Source organism: Rhamphochromis sp. 'chilingali', assembly GCF_963969265.1.
Source record: "Rhamphochromis sp. 'chilingali' genome assembly, chromosome: 4".
Classification (NCBI taxonomy): domain Eukaryota; kingdom Metazoa; phylum Chordata; class Actinopteri; order Cichliformes; family Cichlidae; genus Rhamphochromis; species Rhamphochromis sp. 'chilingali'.
In genome coordinates, this window is record NC_137948.1 from 24,774,071 (window position 1) to 24,789,825 (window position 15,755).

Below are 15,755 nucleotides of genomic sequence, written 5' to 3' on the forward strand. Positions count from 1 at the left end.
CTGAAATCTTCTGATTTGCCCATTGTTTATATATTTTGTTACATACTGGTTACAGTGTAAAAGTGGCGAGCCAGCCAGGAGCCTTGAATTAATGGGTGACGATAGTGAAGCATATTTTGTGTGATTGAGCTTTTGGTAAGACCGTCTGTCGCACCAAAAGATGGATTTTGTTGAAAAATTAGGTATTAAGGTCCCAAATGCTGTCATAGTGCGTGGGGTAACAGGATCAGAAAAGGATGAAGAGATTTTTGAGTTCTTAAAGCAGTACGGCTCTATTAGTAGGGTCCTCACCATTGATGATCAAGTATCTGAATTCAACAAGGATCAGATAGTGGAGTATAACTCAGGAGTAGCAGTGCAAACATTAGGACCCTTGTTGCCCTATGTCCACCCCTCAGCTGCCAATCCTGATGTAGTATTTTCTGTACATGCTTTGACAGATGTTTATTCCCAGAGAGTTGGGGGGAGTGTCACAGATACTTACCTGAGTGAACTGCGAGGAATAGCCAAGCTAAGTGGGAAAGATTTTGAAGAGGTACTGAGAGAGGTGATGACAAAAATTGAAAAGTCTGTGGGTGTCGCCGAAGAAAGTGTTGCACTCAGTACTGAGGTTGAAATAGAGGAAGTTGATCATACTGACAGGCCCAGCCAGACCCCTGCTACTTTTATTGAATCAGCTGGTATTTCAGTCTGTCCTAAGCTTGGCCACGCTGATGATGAATATCGCACACCGACTTTAAGCTCTGGAACCAAGAGATCCCTGACTGTAAATCCTGGTGAGCTTAACCCACCAGACGTACAGAGAATTGTGGTTGAACACATTGTAAAGAGTGATGATAAGATGTCACGTACCCATTCCACCTTGAGACTGAGAGCTTTTTCTGGGAAGATTCCCCGGCCATATAATGAAGCTGATTATGATACTTGGCGCTCTCATGTTGATTTAATGATGGAGGACACTTCTGTTTCTGACTTGGAGAAGACTCATAAAATTCTCGAGAGCCTCCTCATTCCTGCTTCAGATGTAGTTCGACATCTTGGACCTGAAGCGCCACCATCTACCTACCTGCAATTATTGGAATCTGCCTTTGGCACAATTGAGGATGGGGAGGAATTGTTGGTGAGGTTCATGAACACGTTGCAAGATCCTGGAGAAAAACCCTCAGCTTACCTGCATCGCCTGCAGGTGGCATTGAACCGTACTGTACGCAGGGGAGGTGTACAGCCACAAGAGGTCGACAAACACCTCCTGAAACAATTTTACAGGGGTTGTTGGAATCATGACTTGCTTGCTGTCTTGCAGCTAGAACTTAAGGATCGACAACCCCCATCACTCGCTGAGCTTTTGTTGCTGCTGCGTACTGCAGAAAATAGGCAAGAAACAAAAACTAGTAGAATGAAACGGCACCTTGGTACTACCAAACCTAAGGTTGTCTCCCATAGACAAGAGTGTTCAGGAAACAAGCGAAACACAAGCTGAATCTGAATCAAGTGACCTAAGTAAGTTAAAGAAGCAAGTTGCTGACTTGAAGAGTCAATTGACAGCACTCATGAAACAAAGAAAACCCACTGCTTCTAAGAAAGAACACATGCAGAAAGATGAAACTAAAAAACCTGACCATGCAAAGACTGAACCAGGGCCCCCTCCACACAGCGCTTTAACTGTAAAGCCAAAACCGTGGTACTGTTTCCGTTGTGGGGAGGATGGTCATATTGTGGCCACCTGTGAGTCAGATCCAAATCCTGCCCTGGTAGCTGCTAAAAGAAAGGAACTGAGAATCCGTCAGCAGTTATGGGAAAGCCAACACCGAAACACACCTTCGTTAAACTGAATTCAGTCCCTGTCGTGGGACAGATGGGGACTGCAACGGGTCAAACACGTCCCGCTGATAAGAAGCCTAAAGTGACCACTAAGGGTGCCATGTTAACATTGAATGCTGAGCGTGGTAATTTCAAATTACCCAAAGGTTTAATAGGGGCGAAAACTACAGCACAGGTTCAAATAGAGGGCAATTGTGTTAGCTGCTTAATGGATACAGGCTCTCAAGTCACCACTGTTCCCCAGTCGTTTTACAATCAGAACCTGTCACAACATGAGATCCGGCCTCTCTTTGAGCTTTTGGAGGTTGAAGGAGCCAATGGCCAATCTGTGCCTTATCTAGGCTACATTGAGATTAATGTTGTATTCCCCAAAGAGTTTTTAGGTGCTGAGGTTGAAGTCCCCACACTAGCATTGGTGGTTCCAGATGTTCGTACAGTCCCCCAGCCACTAGTTTTGATAGGTACTAACACACTAGATCTACTTTACGAACTCCATCGTGATACCTGTCCTGAAGAGTATGAACCATCACAATATGGTTACAAAGCAGTGCTAAAGATTTTGGGGCTGCGACACAGGCAGTGCAAGGATAACCGCCTTGGTCTGGTCACCTCGCTCGGAAAAGACCCCCAGCTAGTTCCAGCAGGACAAACCGTAGTGTTAGAGGGGTTCATTGATGTAAACAGTCATACCACTGAGAAATCTGTCCTCTTAGAACATCCCTCCTTGTCAGCACTGCCAGGTGGGGTGTTAGTTAAACCTTGCCTCATTGACTTGCCCCAGAAAGCGCCATATAAAGTGCCAGTCGTAATGACTAATGAGCTGGATCATGATGTTGTTATTCCCCAGAAGTGTGTGATTGGGGAAATCAGTGCATTTCATCGTGTTCTCTCACATGAGCATTGTGTGGTGACACCAGATTCTAGCACCAAGCAGAAGCTAGGCCTCAACTTCAACTTCGAGGACTCACCCATAAGTGCTGAGTGGAGAGAGAGAGTAACACAAAAACTTGCCAATATGCCGGAGGTCTTCGCGCAAAATGACATTGACTTTGGGAGAACTAATCAGGTAAAACACCAAATCAAGCTATCTGATGAGACTCCATTTAAGCACAGGGCACGCCCCATACACCCAAATGATCTGGAAGCTGTCCGAAAGCACTTGCTAGAACTTCAACAGGCAGGTGTGATCAGGGAGTCCACATCACCCTTCTCTTCTCCCATAGTGGTGGTGAGGAAGAAGAATGGGGATGTGCGTCTCTGTGTTGATTACAGGAAGCTCAATCTGCAAACAGTGAAGGATGCTTATGCACTCCCAAACTTGGAGGAGACTTTCTCCACGCTGACTGGTTCCCAGTGGTTTTCTGTCCTCGACTTAAAATCTGGTTACTACCAGATTGAGGTTGAAGAGGCTGACAAACCGAAGACAGCTTTCGTTTGTCCCATTGGATTTTGGGAGTTTAACCGTATGCCGCAGGGCATTACGAACGCTCCAAGCACATTTCAGCGTCTCATGGAGAAATGCATGGGGGATATGAACCTGAAGGAGGTTCTTGTCTTCCTTGATGACATCATTGTTTTCTCTAAAACGCTGGAAGAACATGAGACCCGACTGATCAAAGTTCTCAACCGTCTGAAAGAGTACGGGTTGAAATTATCCCCTGAGAAATGTAAATTTTTTCAGACATCAGTGAGGTACTTGGGACATGTTGTGTCTCGTAATGGGGTGGAGACTGACCCTGAAAAAGTGAAGGCTCTGCAAACTTGGCCAGTGCCTACTGATCTGAAAGAACTGAGGTCTTTTCTTGGTTTTGCAGGGTATTACAGACGCTTCATTAAAAGCTATTCTAACCTAGTGAAGCCCCTCACCAATCTGACCTCAGGTTACCCACCCCTTCGCAAAGGTACCAAGCCCAAAGCTAACACTCCTCAGTATCATGATCCGAAAAAACCCTTTGGTGAGCGATGGACTCCAGAGTGTGAACAAGCTTTCCGAGCGATCATTGAAAAGCTAACTACTGCTCCGATCTTGGGTTTTGCTGACCCCAAGTTGCCCTACACTCTCCATACGGATGCCAGCACTATGGGGTTGGGTGCTGCTTTGTATCAGGAGCAGGAGGGGCAGATGAGAGTAATAGCATATGCTAGCCGAGGTTTGTCCAAGAGTGAGTCTCGCTACCCTGCCCACAAACTAGAGTTTTTAGCTCTAAAGTGGGCAGTTACAGAAAAATTTTCTGATTACCTCTATGGTAGCCAATTCATGGTTGTAACTGACAGCAATCCCTTAACATATGTTCTGTCTACAGCCAAGTTGGATGCAATGAGCTATCGTTGGCTAGCAGCACTCTCCACGTTTAACTTCCAGCTTCAGTACAGAGCTGGAAAGTTAAATTCTGATGCAGACGGTCTTTCAAGACGACCACATGGAGAACTGCTCAATGACACCGTTTCACAAAAAGAGCAGGAACGTATACAGCGGTTCACTGAAACACATCTGTCTGGTCAAGGAGTCACTCTTGGCCCAGACGTGGTCCCAGCTATCTGTGAGAGGCACCTCATTGGCTGTAGCCCAAGTGAAAACAAAGAGATGGATTGTGCTTTCACCCTGGTAGACTCTTTGGCCATGTCTGTATCTGCTATACCAGATGAGTTTGTGAATGAAGATCAGTGTGGTGGGTTACCAGTTATTCCCCATATGCCAGTAGAGCAGCTAAGGGCAGAACAACGAGCTGACCCGTGTTTGAGGGAAATTATAGCTCAACTCGAGACTGGGGACAAGGTTCCACCCACCGTTAGAAAGCAACTGCCCGATATTCCCTTACTAATCAGGGAATTCAGTCGCCTTGAGCTACACAATCAAATACTGTACCGAACACGACAAGATGGAGGTTGTGTAACCTGGCAACTTGTTCTTCCAGAGCAGTTTCGAGACACAGTCCTCCATAGCCTCCATGATGATATGGGCCACTTAGGGATTGAACGCACTCTCGACCTGGTGAGAACAAGGTTTTACTGGCCAAGGATGGCTGCAGATGTTGAGAAAAAGGTTAAAACCTGTGATCGCTGTGTTCTGAGAAAATCCCTTCCTGAAAAAGCTGCTCCTTTGGTCACCATAAAGTCCACCAGACCTCTTGAGCTTGTTTGTATGGACTTTTTGTCCATTGAGCCTGATAGGAGCAATATTAAGGACGTCCTCGTACTTACAGACCACTTTACTAAGTATGCCATTGCCGTCCCAACTCACAATCAGAAAGCTCAAACAGTTGCCAAGTGCCTGTGGGATAATTTCATTGTCCATTACGGCATTCCTGAACGTTTGCATAGTGACCAAGGGCCTGACTTTGAGTCACACATCATCAAAGAACTATGCAACATCCTGGGTGTTCACAAGATTCGTACTACGCCCTACCATCCTAGGGGAAACCCTGTAGAGCGTTTTAATAGGACGCTGTTGAGCATGCTTGGCACATTGGAAAACAAGGACAAATCACAGTGGCATAGCTTTGTGAAACCATTGGTTCATGCGTACAATTGTACAAAGAACGACGTTACAGGGTACTCACCTTATGAATTAATGTATGGCCGTAAACCCAGATTGCCCATTGACCTGGCTTTTGGTCTTCCCCTCAGAGACGACGGCTACAAGTCACATTCGCAATATGTGCAAAGTTTGAAGTCACGTCTGGAAGAGAGTTACAGGATCGCGGCACAAAACGCAGCAAAAATTGCTGACAAGAATAAGACCAGATTTGACTTGCGTGTAACCGCTTCTAAATTGGAAGAAGGAGACAGAGTTTTAGTGCGTGCTGTACGCCTAAGAGGGAAACATAAGCTTGCTGATAAGTGGGAGTCAGATGTTTATGTGGTGGTAAAGCAGGCGGGAGATCTCCCAGTTTACACAATAAAACCTGAGAACAGAGACGCTCCTTGGCGAACTGTCCATCGAGATCTCCTACTCCCTTGTGGTTTTGTCACACCCACTAAGGAGAAGCCTGTTATGACAAACTCCACACGCAAGCCTGTAACACGGCAATCAGCTAAACAGTATGATGAGACTGAACCTTCTGAGACAGAGGAGGATACCGTTTGGTTTCGTGAGAGGCGTCCCAGAGAAACCATTCGATTCACCACATTGTACGAGATTCCAAAATCATCCCCTGACACCGATGATGGTGAGGCAGCACAGATAAATTTAACTGAAGACTGCTTAGCTGTTAATGATACGGTAGTCAGAGAAGACTTGTCTCATGGAAATGCAGAAATCATTTTGGAGGATACTGCCTTGGATGCCGTGAGTGAAAAACGCTCAGCTGCTGATGTACCTGGAAGTGGAAATGACTTAGCAGACACATCCACCTTTCAGGGAGATGTTCTTCTAAGCAGAGAAGACTCTGACAGTGAGCCTGAGGCCTTTAACAAAGAAGATTCACAACAGAGCGTGGAAGGTGATAAAACGGACACTCTTTGACGTTCAGTGAGGAATAGAGGTCCGCCAGGAAGACTGCAGTACACCCAGTTGGGTAATCCACTGATATCTATTGTGCAATCCTTATTCCAAGGCTTGAGCTTAGCTTTTACTGATGCTTTGCAAGAGAGTAAGGAGGTTGGAACTTACCAGGAGCCACTCTCTCAAGTGGTGAGGTCACAGCCATCTCCCATGCAAAGGGACTTGCATGAATTTAGGAGGGGAGAGTGTAGCCCAGTGGCAAACAGATGGAATTAGAGACTGTTTATTGTAATTATTATTAAAGGTGTTTTATTTTGTTCAGTTAAAAGCACTCATGATTGGAGAGAGACTCTAAAGAAAAAATCCAAATTATTTTGTATGGAATTGCATTATTTGTGTTATTTATTTATTTATTTTGTTTCTCAAAGGTTATTTTTTGACCTGGATACAAATGCAGTCCAACCAATGGGATTGTTTGTCCCGCCTTGTTTTTCATGTTTGGTTGCGCTGCTAAGGCTGCTTAGACCACACGCGCCATAGCAGTACCTGTGGGGAAAACGTGGTAGCTGTTGAAACAGCGAAGCTGTTGGTGTCTGCTTGATTAGCCGCCAGATTTGGATAGCCGAAGCTAGTTTTATGAATACGAAGTGCTTTGCACTGGTGAGTAACGAAACTGTTATAGCCGCTGATCGGCATCCTGAAATGTTAATGTTGTTCGCTTCAAAAAACAAACGCTAATGGTGACGGTACTATGCAAGTAGCTAGCGAGTGTGCTAAACGCTCACTCCCGTTGTTAAGCGTTAGTTGAGAACTTATTAGCTGTTGTTAGGTTAAGGAAAAAACAGTATGTCTATCTGTTGTATTGAAATGTTTTATTGTGTTACTTTTATTCATCACTGTTGTTACTTGACCGTGAGCAGAGTATATTGAGTTTGCTGCTTTTAATGAGCAGTGTGAATTGCTTTAATGATTGGTGATAGCTACATTGCCATGTAATGAAAACGTTTAGAATTTGATTAGTTGTACAACATTAGAAATTGAAACACATTTTGTTCATGATTTATACTTTAAACAGAAGTGTTAGTTAAGTGTGAACCGTGTTCATTTGAAGTAATTCTGACCTCACTCTTAGGTCAGGTTTTTTGAGTTGGAGAAAGGAGCCGAGACTCCTCGGAGAACATTGGATTACAGACTTTGTGGAAATCCGCAGAAGAGGAATAATTTTCCATTGCAATGGATGGCGAGCCACAGCCCATTTGGAATTGAATCTTGAAGTCTGGTTGCCTGAACTGTGGTAGGACAAAACAGTGCAAACCATACATCGATCGTGGACTGAACTCACACCAATAACTCACCAGATCACCAAACAGGCCTGATCTGGATCCTATTGACACTTTAAAAGACCCGGGTCTAACATTCTTTTCTTTTTTATTTTGGGTATCTGTGCGCGCACACACAATTTTGGTTGTTATTGTAAAGGAATACAGTGCACAAATTTCAAATACAGTTGAACTATTGCTTCATCATTTGCAGTTGTGTTTTCATTGTGGTTACCCATCCTCTGGGCTCCTGTTGTTCCTGAAATCTTCTGATTTGCCCATTGTTTATATATTTTGTTACATACTGGTTACATAAGTGTAGCCCAGGCTATCCTCATTTATAAATTACTCTGAGGGATAATCAAGACTTTAAACATCTTGTTAGCAGACATTCACACTTATCTGAAGTGGGCTCACATTCAGAGAGGGTCAAAGTTGTGCTATTTAAAACGCTAAATTGTTATCACATGAAAGTGCACATCTTGAGGCTCTGAAACATTAAGAAACAGTGAAAGTAAGGTAAAAGAGCTCCAGGCAAATTCTTCAGAGAACAAGTTATAGAGTGTCAAATTAGAAACAGCCTTCCGTGGTCTGAGCCATTGTGCTTCAGAGAAAGACTGAGGGGTGTTGTGATTAAAATGAGCGCCCATATTAAACCTAAAATGTGGCAAGGGCACCGTGCTTGAAAGAGTAGAAGATCATAAATCTAACTGAGTGACGACTGCAGATTTTAGAAGCTGAGTTGTGTTGAATGTCTGGCATTAGCATTAATATAAAAATGGACAAAATATAAAATATGAGGTAATATTTTGAAAAAAATAAATAAAATAAAGCCCGTTTGCTCGAGGCTTCAGAGAACAGTCAGCAGTATGGTTGCTGGAGGTTCCTGACAGTCATCAGGTAAAAATGCACTGTGTAAACAAATACACAGTGCTACTCCAAAAACCTCCTTGTCCTTGCACTGCTCGCTAACAGTTTGCTGCAGTACCACATAGTTTGCATGGAAGATGCACACGTTTCTGCAAACACCCACCAGCTACTCACTGAGCAGAAAGTGCAATACAAACAGTTCCTTCAAAGTAAAAGTTCCACATTACAGAAAGTGCAATTTTTCTGCAGACAGCGTCAAAGTCTGCAGCAAACTTTGACACGCTATGATGCGTACGGAATTGTTTCCATACATGTTCATTTAACAATATGTGGCAAGTTATTTTTTTCCCTTTGGTTTTTTTCTGTTTAGGTTATAATATAAACTGTCAGATGCTTAAAATAATTCAAGCACACATTCCATTTTAACACAAAACCTCACATTCTATTTATATAATCAGACAACAGAAATTTTCTGTCAAGTAAATGTTTCACATGCAGAGCACCAAGCCAGTGGTGTCACTTCAAAGCCAACGATTGCTTAACGAAATCTGCTGATAACATTTTAAAACAAACTATTTCAAGGAGGCAGCGTACTTCGATTCACAGAAGAACTAGATGTGCCTGATCGGCACTTCACTTTGGACTTTACATCATAAACATGCATCATGGAAAACAAAGGCAATCTTTTGATTAGTGCTGCAATATTTAGTTTTAACGCTGCTGGCTGAACACAACCCAAGTTGCACAACCTGATGGAACAGGCTGCATCAGACTGCAGGAAAGCCAAATAAATTGCATGATTGTTGTTAGTCACAACGTGCAGTGTCCATATACAGACTGTAATTAATGGCAGGTCTCTGTAATTTTGAGCAACATCAAAGCCCGTAGTGTTGCACAAAAGCTTTTAACTGTATACGAATGAAAAACAATTGCTGTTATTCTTGGCTCAGCTTTTTAGGGCACAGAGAGAAGAAGAAAGCAAGAAAGAAAAATGAGGATTTTTTTTTCTGCATACAAGACAGACCTAATGAGTAATTAATTTAAGGAATATAATTTCTGTTTAGGCTGCTCACTCTAATTGACCTAAATGTGAAGTATTACTCTGGACAAAATCTACAAATGTAATTTAATGTGAGTGAGCGCTGCCTGTGAACCATCTCTGTAATAAATTGATTTAAAACAAAGGAAACAAAATGGAAAAGTTTTTTCTTAAATGAAAAACCTTCAACAAAAGTACTCACTTTTTTGGATCATAAAAATCCATTGCCCTTTTGACCTTGTTGTAAGCAGCAACCTTAAATGGAACAATTTCGAGGGTGATGAGGCCCGGAGCCATGGTGAGCACCTTGGCTCCGTGAGTGGGCTCGTACAGGTCCTTTCCTGTGGCAGGGTGAGGCATGCCTGCAGGGTCACGACCAACAATGTAGAAATTGGCCCCGGCCACCATTCGTGCTCTGCAATGCCACTGAACCTGTGGACAGAGAGAACAAAGAAAATGCTATAGCTGTGAAACTAACACTGCTCCACTTGTGTGGGATTTATAAAGACACACAATATGTCTTTATGACAAGTGTGCAAGACTGTACTAAAACACAGCAATCTGGGTAATGAAAGCAGCAATAATGACACTGTTAATAGCTCAATCACACTAGAGTCAAAATAGCACGACAACCTTTCTGCAACTAGGAAAAACTGTTGGTTGCCAGGTGATTCTGGCAACCACAATCCTCCATCGCAAGGTGCGGGACGACTGGTTGGAGGACTGCAACATGTCTCCAAATGGTCTCAATCTGACAGAGACTGACTGCATTCACTCTCATGCAGGCTGATGAAGGTTTGCAAATATCTGCATTTATAAATGCAGACAGACTGCCAACACATTTCAATCCGAGTCAGTCTACACCAGGGGTCAGCAACCTTTAACACCCCAAGACCCGGTTTCCACGCAAAAGAAAACACTGGGAGCCGCAAATATCTTCATTTTAGATGTCAGAAAGTAACACTGTATATACTGTTTTTTACTTTTATGCTTTGTGTGAACAACTAAGGTGTGTTGCTTATGAAATCCTTGAAGTGCTACAGAGAAAGTTACATTTTATTTATGTAATTGACACATTTTGAACTCTTAATGAAATATAGCAAAAGGAAAGACACCCAGCTGAACTAAAATGATCCATGTAGCAAACCAAAACTGTTGTGAGCCGCCACCCTTATATCGCCTTTGGGCTTTTGGAGCCTTGACCTGACTTTTAAAAAATAATTGGAAAAAAAGGACTATGCTGCTAAAAGATGAAAAATAGATATTTGCAAAATTCTGCCTAAATATGTATTTTACCTGGTTAATGTGTGTGGCGTGGCTTGGTCTGCAGCGCCGCTGCAGGGGAGGCGACGCACCTGAGCGGCACCTGCAATCAGGCCTCGCCGCCTTAATGTCTGTGCTATCTATGCTGTTGTGTTGGTGTGTGTCGGGCTGTGAGCTGAAAAGCTACAGCCGGCTGTATGTGTACAGCAACCGTGTGTGAAAAGTGGTCAATAAAGAGATGCTGAAAAGCGTGTTCATGGAAACATCGTCGGGTCTGCCGTGATATGTTTACAATGGGACTTCTGCTCCTGAACCTCTGCGCACAGCGTCTGCAAATCGGGGCTGTACAAGTCACTTTCATCTTTACGCAGGACTGTAAGCTGTCATCTGTGAGGCGTGAGCGGTGTTTGTCTTTAACATAGTTCACGGTGGAGAAGAGCTGCTGACATAATGTAGATCCGAAGATCCATAATTGGCCTACCTGGGGTTGAAAGTCTCGATAAATGCACGGTGTTTCGGCAGGTATGCTGGCTTCCGCGAGTGTGACGCTTATTTCAACCAATGAAAAAAATAATAGAATATGATTTTATTTTTATATTTCAATATCACAATAATCTTCCAATTTAGAACTACAAGTTAAAAAAGAACATAAATAAAATAAAATACACTTCAGCTAAATACTTCTAATTTATTTTCCCAAACCACACGGAGCCGCACTATAAGGACTAAAGGTTGCCGACCCCTGGTTTACACCAATAAGCACAACTCGACTCTCTTTGCTCTCGGGTGCTCAACTCAACTAGCTGCAGATTTTGATTATATTCTCATACAAAAGCAATGCTGCAGAGCACCATTTGGAGGAATTTCTAAATTATCATTTCAGAACTGTGAGGTTCTGGATTGACTCTGAACGTATCAAATGTCTGTGTATGTAGACAGCAACAATTGGTTGTTTTCACTGATTTATCATGCTTAATTGGTATATTATTATCACAAACAGATTGCATGTAATTGCCAACTTGACCCCATTCCCTAACTCACTGCACTGAAAGCAGACTGAGTGCAACACATTTTATTGCTGCCTTGATGCACCACAGTTACTTTGAAGGCAGCAACTGACTGCAAGTGATCACAAACCTGGTCCTTGTCTTCAAAGCAACCATTTCAAAGGTGATGGAACTGCACGTTTATTGCACACGGTCACATTAACTTTGGTTGTTGCTTTTCTCCTACGCTGTTGCTGTTTTTCATTATCAATAACATCAGAAACTGGACTTTTTGCCTTGAAAATTACTATTACTACTGCCATTAGGTTTCTACATGTTCTACATGATTTTTAGATAAGACTGAGGTAACAGCAAGCCTTTAATGGGCTAAAGAATACTTTGAAAATTGTATTAATGAAGAGGAGGTTCTACATCTCTGTGGAAAACCAAGTCAGAAAAACTATACTCAGGTTGCGACCGTGCATAGTTTTCAAAAATCTCCCTTTCAGAATTAGAAACTGATTAAATTCGCAGGCTGAGATCCACCATCCTGCAATCTGCTCTCAATAATTTGTAACATATCTTTCTGATTATCATAAATGAGTGATTAAAAGATTCTCAGCTACAATCAGTCACACACAGAGGTTTGTGTATGGCATGAAAACGTTAAACAGAGCGCCTCAAGACAACTGTAAATTTCCTTTCCTGCCATTTTTCACTCTCAGAAATTTGCAAAGAAATCATGCGACAGCCCACTTCCTTTTCTGCCTGTTGTTATTATTCAGAGCTGCAGCCACGCTTTTGTTCTCTATCACGTTTGAAGCGAACCTGATGCCTTGTTTGACGAAACCTCAAACATTCTTGATAATCATTACCTCAGTTGGCCCTGCATACATCATGGGTGAGGGAAAAATGGCAACAATGGTAGATTCTGGATTCAGAACGCCCTCCTCCAGCACAGCAGCATGCTGCTTCATTCTCCAAGGCAGTGGCACGTCATCATCTTTGGTCCAACCTCCTAGTGGGTGGAGCAGCAGAACAGGCCGACGGTAGCCTCGCTCGATCAGACGCTTGTGGGTGTCCTGCATCAGGAGAGCATGCCCGTTGTGGACAGGGTTACGCAGCTGAAAGGCAAATACAGCATCTAGACAGAGAAAAAGGAGGAAACAAGTTTGTCAAACGGCAACCAAACACATCTGCAAAGCAAAAGCAAAGCAAACAAAAGAAAATCATCTACACACAGAAATCATCTAGCTGCTTCATGCACATGAACCACATACAGTCTGTGTATTATTGATGAAGTGTTGAATAACACTGTAGTCTTTTCTCTTGGGACCTTCCTACTGTGATGCTGTTATTTATTTACCAAATAAACAAACAAGTGAGTAGACTGAAGGCACCAGACTGCTTAAAGTTTTCCTCTTGTTTTAAAAGAGAAGGAAGGTAGCTGTTTATAAATACTGGGGCATTACCATCACTCTCCCTGGTTCAGAATGTCATCACTGGGTTAATTTAGCTCTGACAGAAAATAAACAAACAGATATTGTTCCAATACCTGCATTCATTTCTTTGAACTTCTGTTTGAGCTCAGTGGGTGTCAGTCGGTATTGGTCGAGACCGTCATTCCAACAGATCTTGTCCAGAACCTGCAGGTCACCACCGACCAGCCAGTCCCCGCTTTCCATCACCATCTGAAATAGGAGCCACAGTGATCGTGACGGTGAATGCAACACAAACATAAACCAGATTTAAGACACCGCTCTTTAAAAGTCTCACTCTGTTGGAACCACTCCAGGGTGAATTCAAATAAACCCCTCAGTTATTACCCAGTTGCAAAAGGACAAAATGAAATAAATCAAAGTCTTGGTGAGTTGTTAAACAGCCAACAAAACTCTGCTGTGCTTTCCCCTCAGCATTTGTTAATTTCAATAACAGACAAAATCAGATTGCATTCCGCAACGAAACCTGGGGATGAACTCATGACCACAGCGCAGAGAAATTTTCCCCTCGTGAGATTCATCCAACAATGTCACCAAAGTGCTCAGGAAGGATCCAGGCAAAGGCTGCTATTGTTTCAGGCAATATCTTCCACCTGCTTCCTGTGGCACTTTTGAGACTGTAGCTAGAGTTACTGAAAGCACTGGCCTGCACATTGTTAATGTGATACAAAGTGACAAATTTCAGACCAAGCAGCAAACGCATCACAGCTCCAGCATTTAGACTGTGAACTGAAATAAGACCAAAAATAAAAATGAAAACAATAAGTGGACAAAAAAAAAAAACCTGTCTGTCATTATTTTGTTGACATGTAATTTATCATCTGAGTACGCTTTGATATCCATACTTTACAAACACACTGATTCCAGTTTGAGCTGGCAAGCTATATATAGAAATCTGAATCTTGTCAGCAGAGGAGTGTCTACGTGATGCGATCAATAACCACCTGCCCTCAAGTGCTCCAGCTTGTCTGCTGCTCACCCGATAAAAGTCACGACATACGCTTTACAGCACTGATAGCACTGAACAATAGGATAGGCAAATCACCACAGATTTTGCCAACATAAGTCAACAGAAAACAAAACGTCTACAAGGCTGTATGAAAGCAGGAGGTCTAAATCTGCGATGTTTACCCATTATAATTTCTCTATGACTTCATTTGTAAAAGGGGGCACTAGCCAAATAAACCACACCATAGCTTCCAGTGCCGTGGATTTCATGTCTGAGTGACAGACAGGCAAACAGGAAGCGTGTGGATTAACAACATGTTCCGTGGAGCAGAAAAGAGCCTGGATCAGAACGTCGTAGTCATGAATGAAGGAGTGTGCTGACAGATTGGTTCTGGTGTTGGGAGTTAAACATTCACTCGTGTATACATACATACATTCTAATGAGTGAGAGCTTAATTAGAGCAGGCTGAACACATGATAAGTTAAAGTGGATAAAGAACGACGGTTCGGGAAACACAGAGCATGTGGCATGTGCCTAAATCCAGAAATGAGACATCAGGTGTTGACACTAAGGAGTCACGGCATCAATTCATGAAGCCTGCAGCTTCTAATACATCTTAAAACACATTACCATGCCAGACTCCATTATGAATAAAGTGAAAGAAGGAAATCTTTGAAAATTAAAAAAAGAAAACTGCCAATAGTGGTGCGATATTAAGAGAGCTGTTAAGCCAGAGGTTAAAAGTAAGTCTGACCCAAGAGTGCAAAATCACTAGACACCACAAAGACTATTAATTTTGACTTAAACCTTTGCCAATAAGCAGACTGCACTAATCCACAAAACAGCCACTTTTAAAAGTTTACTAAGGTGAAATTAAAAACAAACTGTGTCACCAACACCAAAAATTTCTGCTGCTTTCCATCAACCCATTGACACTTTAAGCCAGATCATTTCAGGACATTAGCACACCAGAGCGTCTACCTGAGCCCCACAGCGCTTGATAAGAGACACATGGAAACAATTCCTCGATCTACTTGGAGATGGGCTGGGTGAGCAAAAAGGTGGAAGCTGGCAAATGAGCAGTACAATCTCAAACACATTTAGTTGAAGGCTGAGCAAGAGACTCTGGATCCAACTATAACACCTGCAATATGAGGGTGTACCAAAAAGATCAAGTGATTACACTGGGCGTCCTGACAGACTGAGAAAAACTCCACTCCTCCGCCTATTCAGTCTTTCCATAAGCAATGCGCAAAGGCCAGCTGGGATCTGTGTTCTATCAGTGCCGAATCCAGGGAGGCAGTTTGCTTTCACATGCAGCATGTTTATCACACAGTACTCTGAGACAGACAGTCTGGAGCTCTGCAGATGGTCTTCAGTAGTTTCGCCAAGGCTCAGCTTCTATACCATTTCTAACATACTAGCCCATATTGTAAATTCAATCTTCCCAGCAGGAGAGAATTCATTAAAAAAAAAATGTTTAAAAAGCCTGAACAGCCAAGGAATGATCTTTGCATTTGTGCCTTTTTTTTTTTTCTCCATAAAACATGTACTAAATGTTATGT

At 42.7% G+C, this 15,755-nt stretch overlaps 1 protein-coding gene across 3 annotated transcripts in view; it reads right to left on the bottom strand.

Annotated features, from left to right (window-relative positions):
• Nucleotides 1-15,755, bottom strand: part of papss1 (3'-phosphoadenosine 5'-phosphosulfate synthase 1) — a 36,514-nt gene that overhangs the window by 7,493 nt on the left and 13,266 nt on the right. For all 3 annotated transcript variants that reach the window (XM_080880444.1, XM_080880442.1, XM_080880443.1), the window contains 3 exons: nt 13,298-13,433; nt 12,618-12,886; nt 9,696-9,925 (listed from right to left, as the gene is read on the bottom strand). In XM_080880444.1, the coding sequence (XP_080736570.1) occupies nt 9,696-9,925; nt 12,618-12,886; nt 13,298-13,433 (635 nt within the window). The remainder of the gene's footprint in view (nt 1-9,695; nt 9,926-12,617; nt 12,887-13,297; nt 13,434-15,755) is intronic.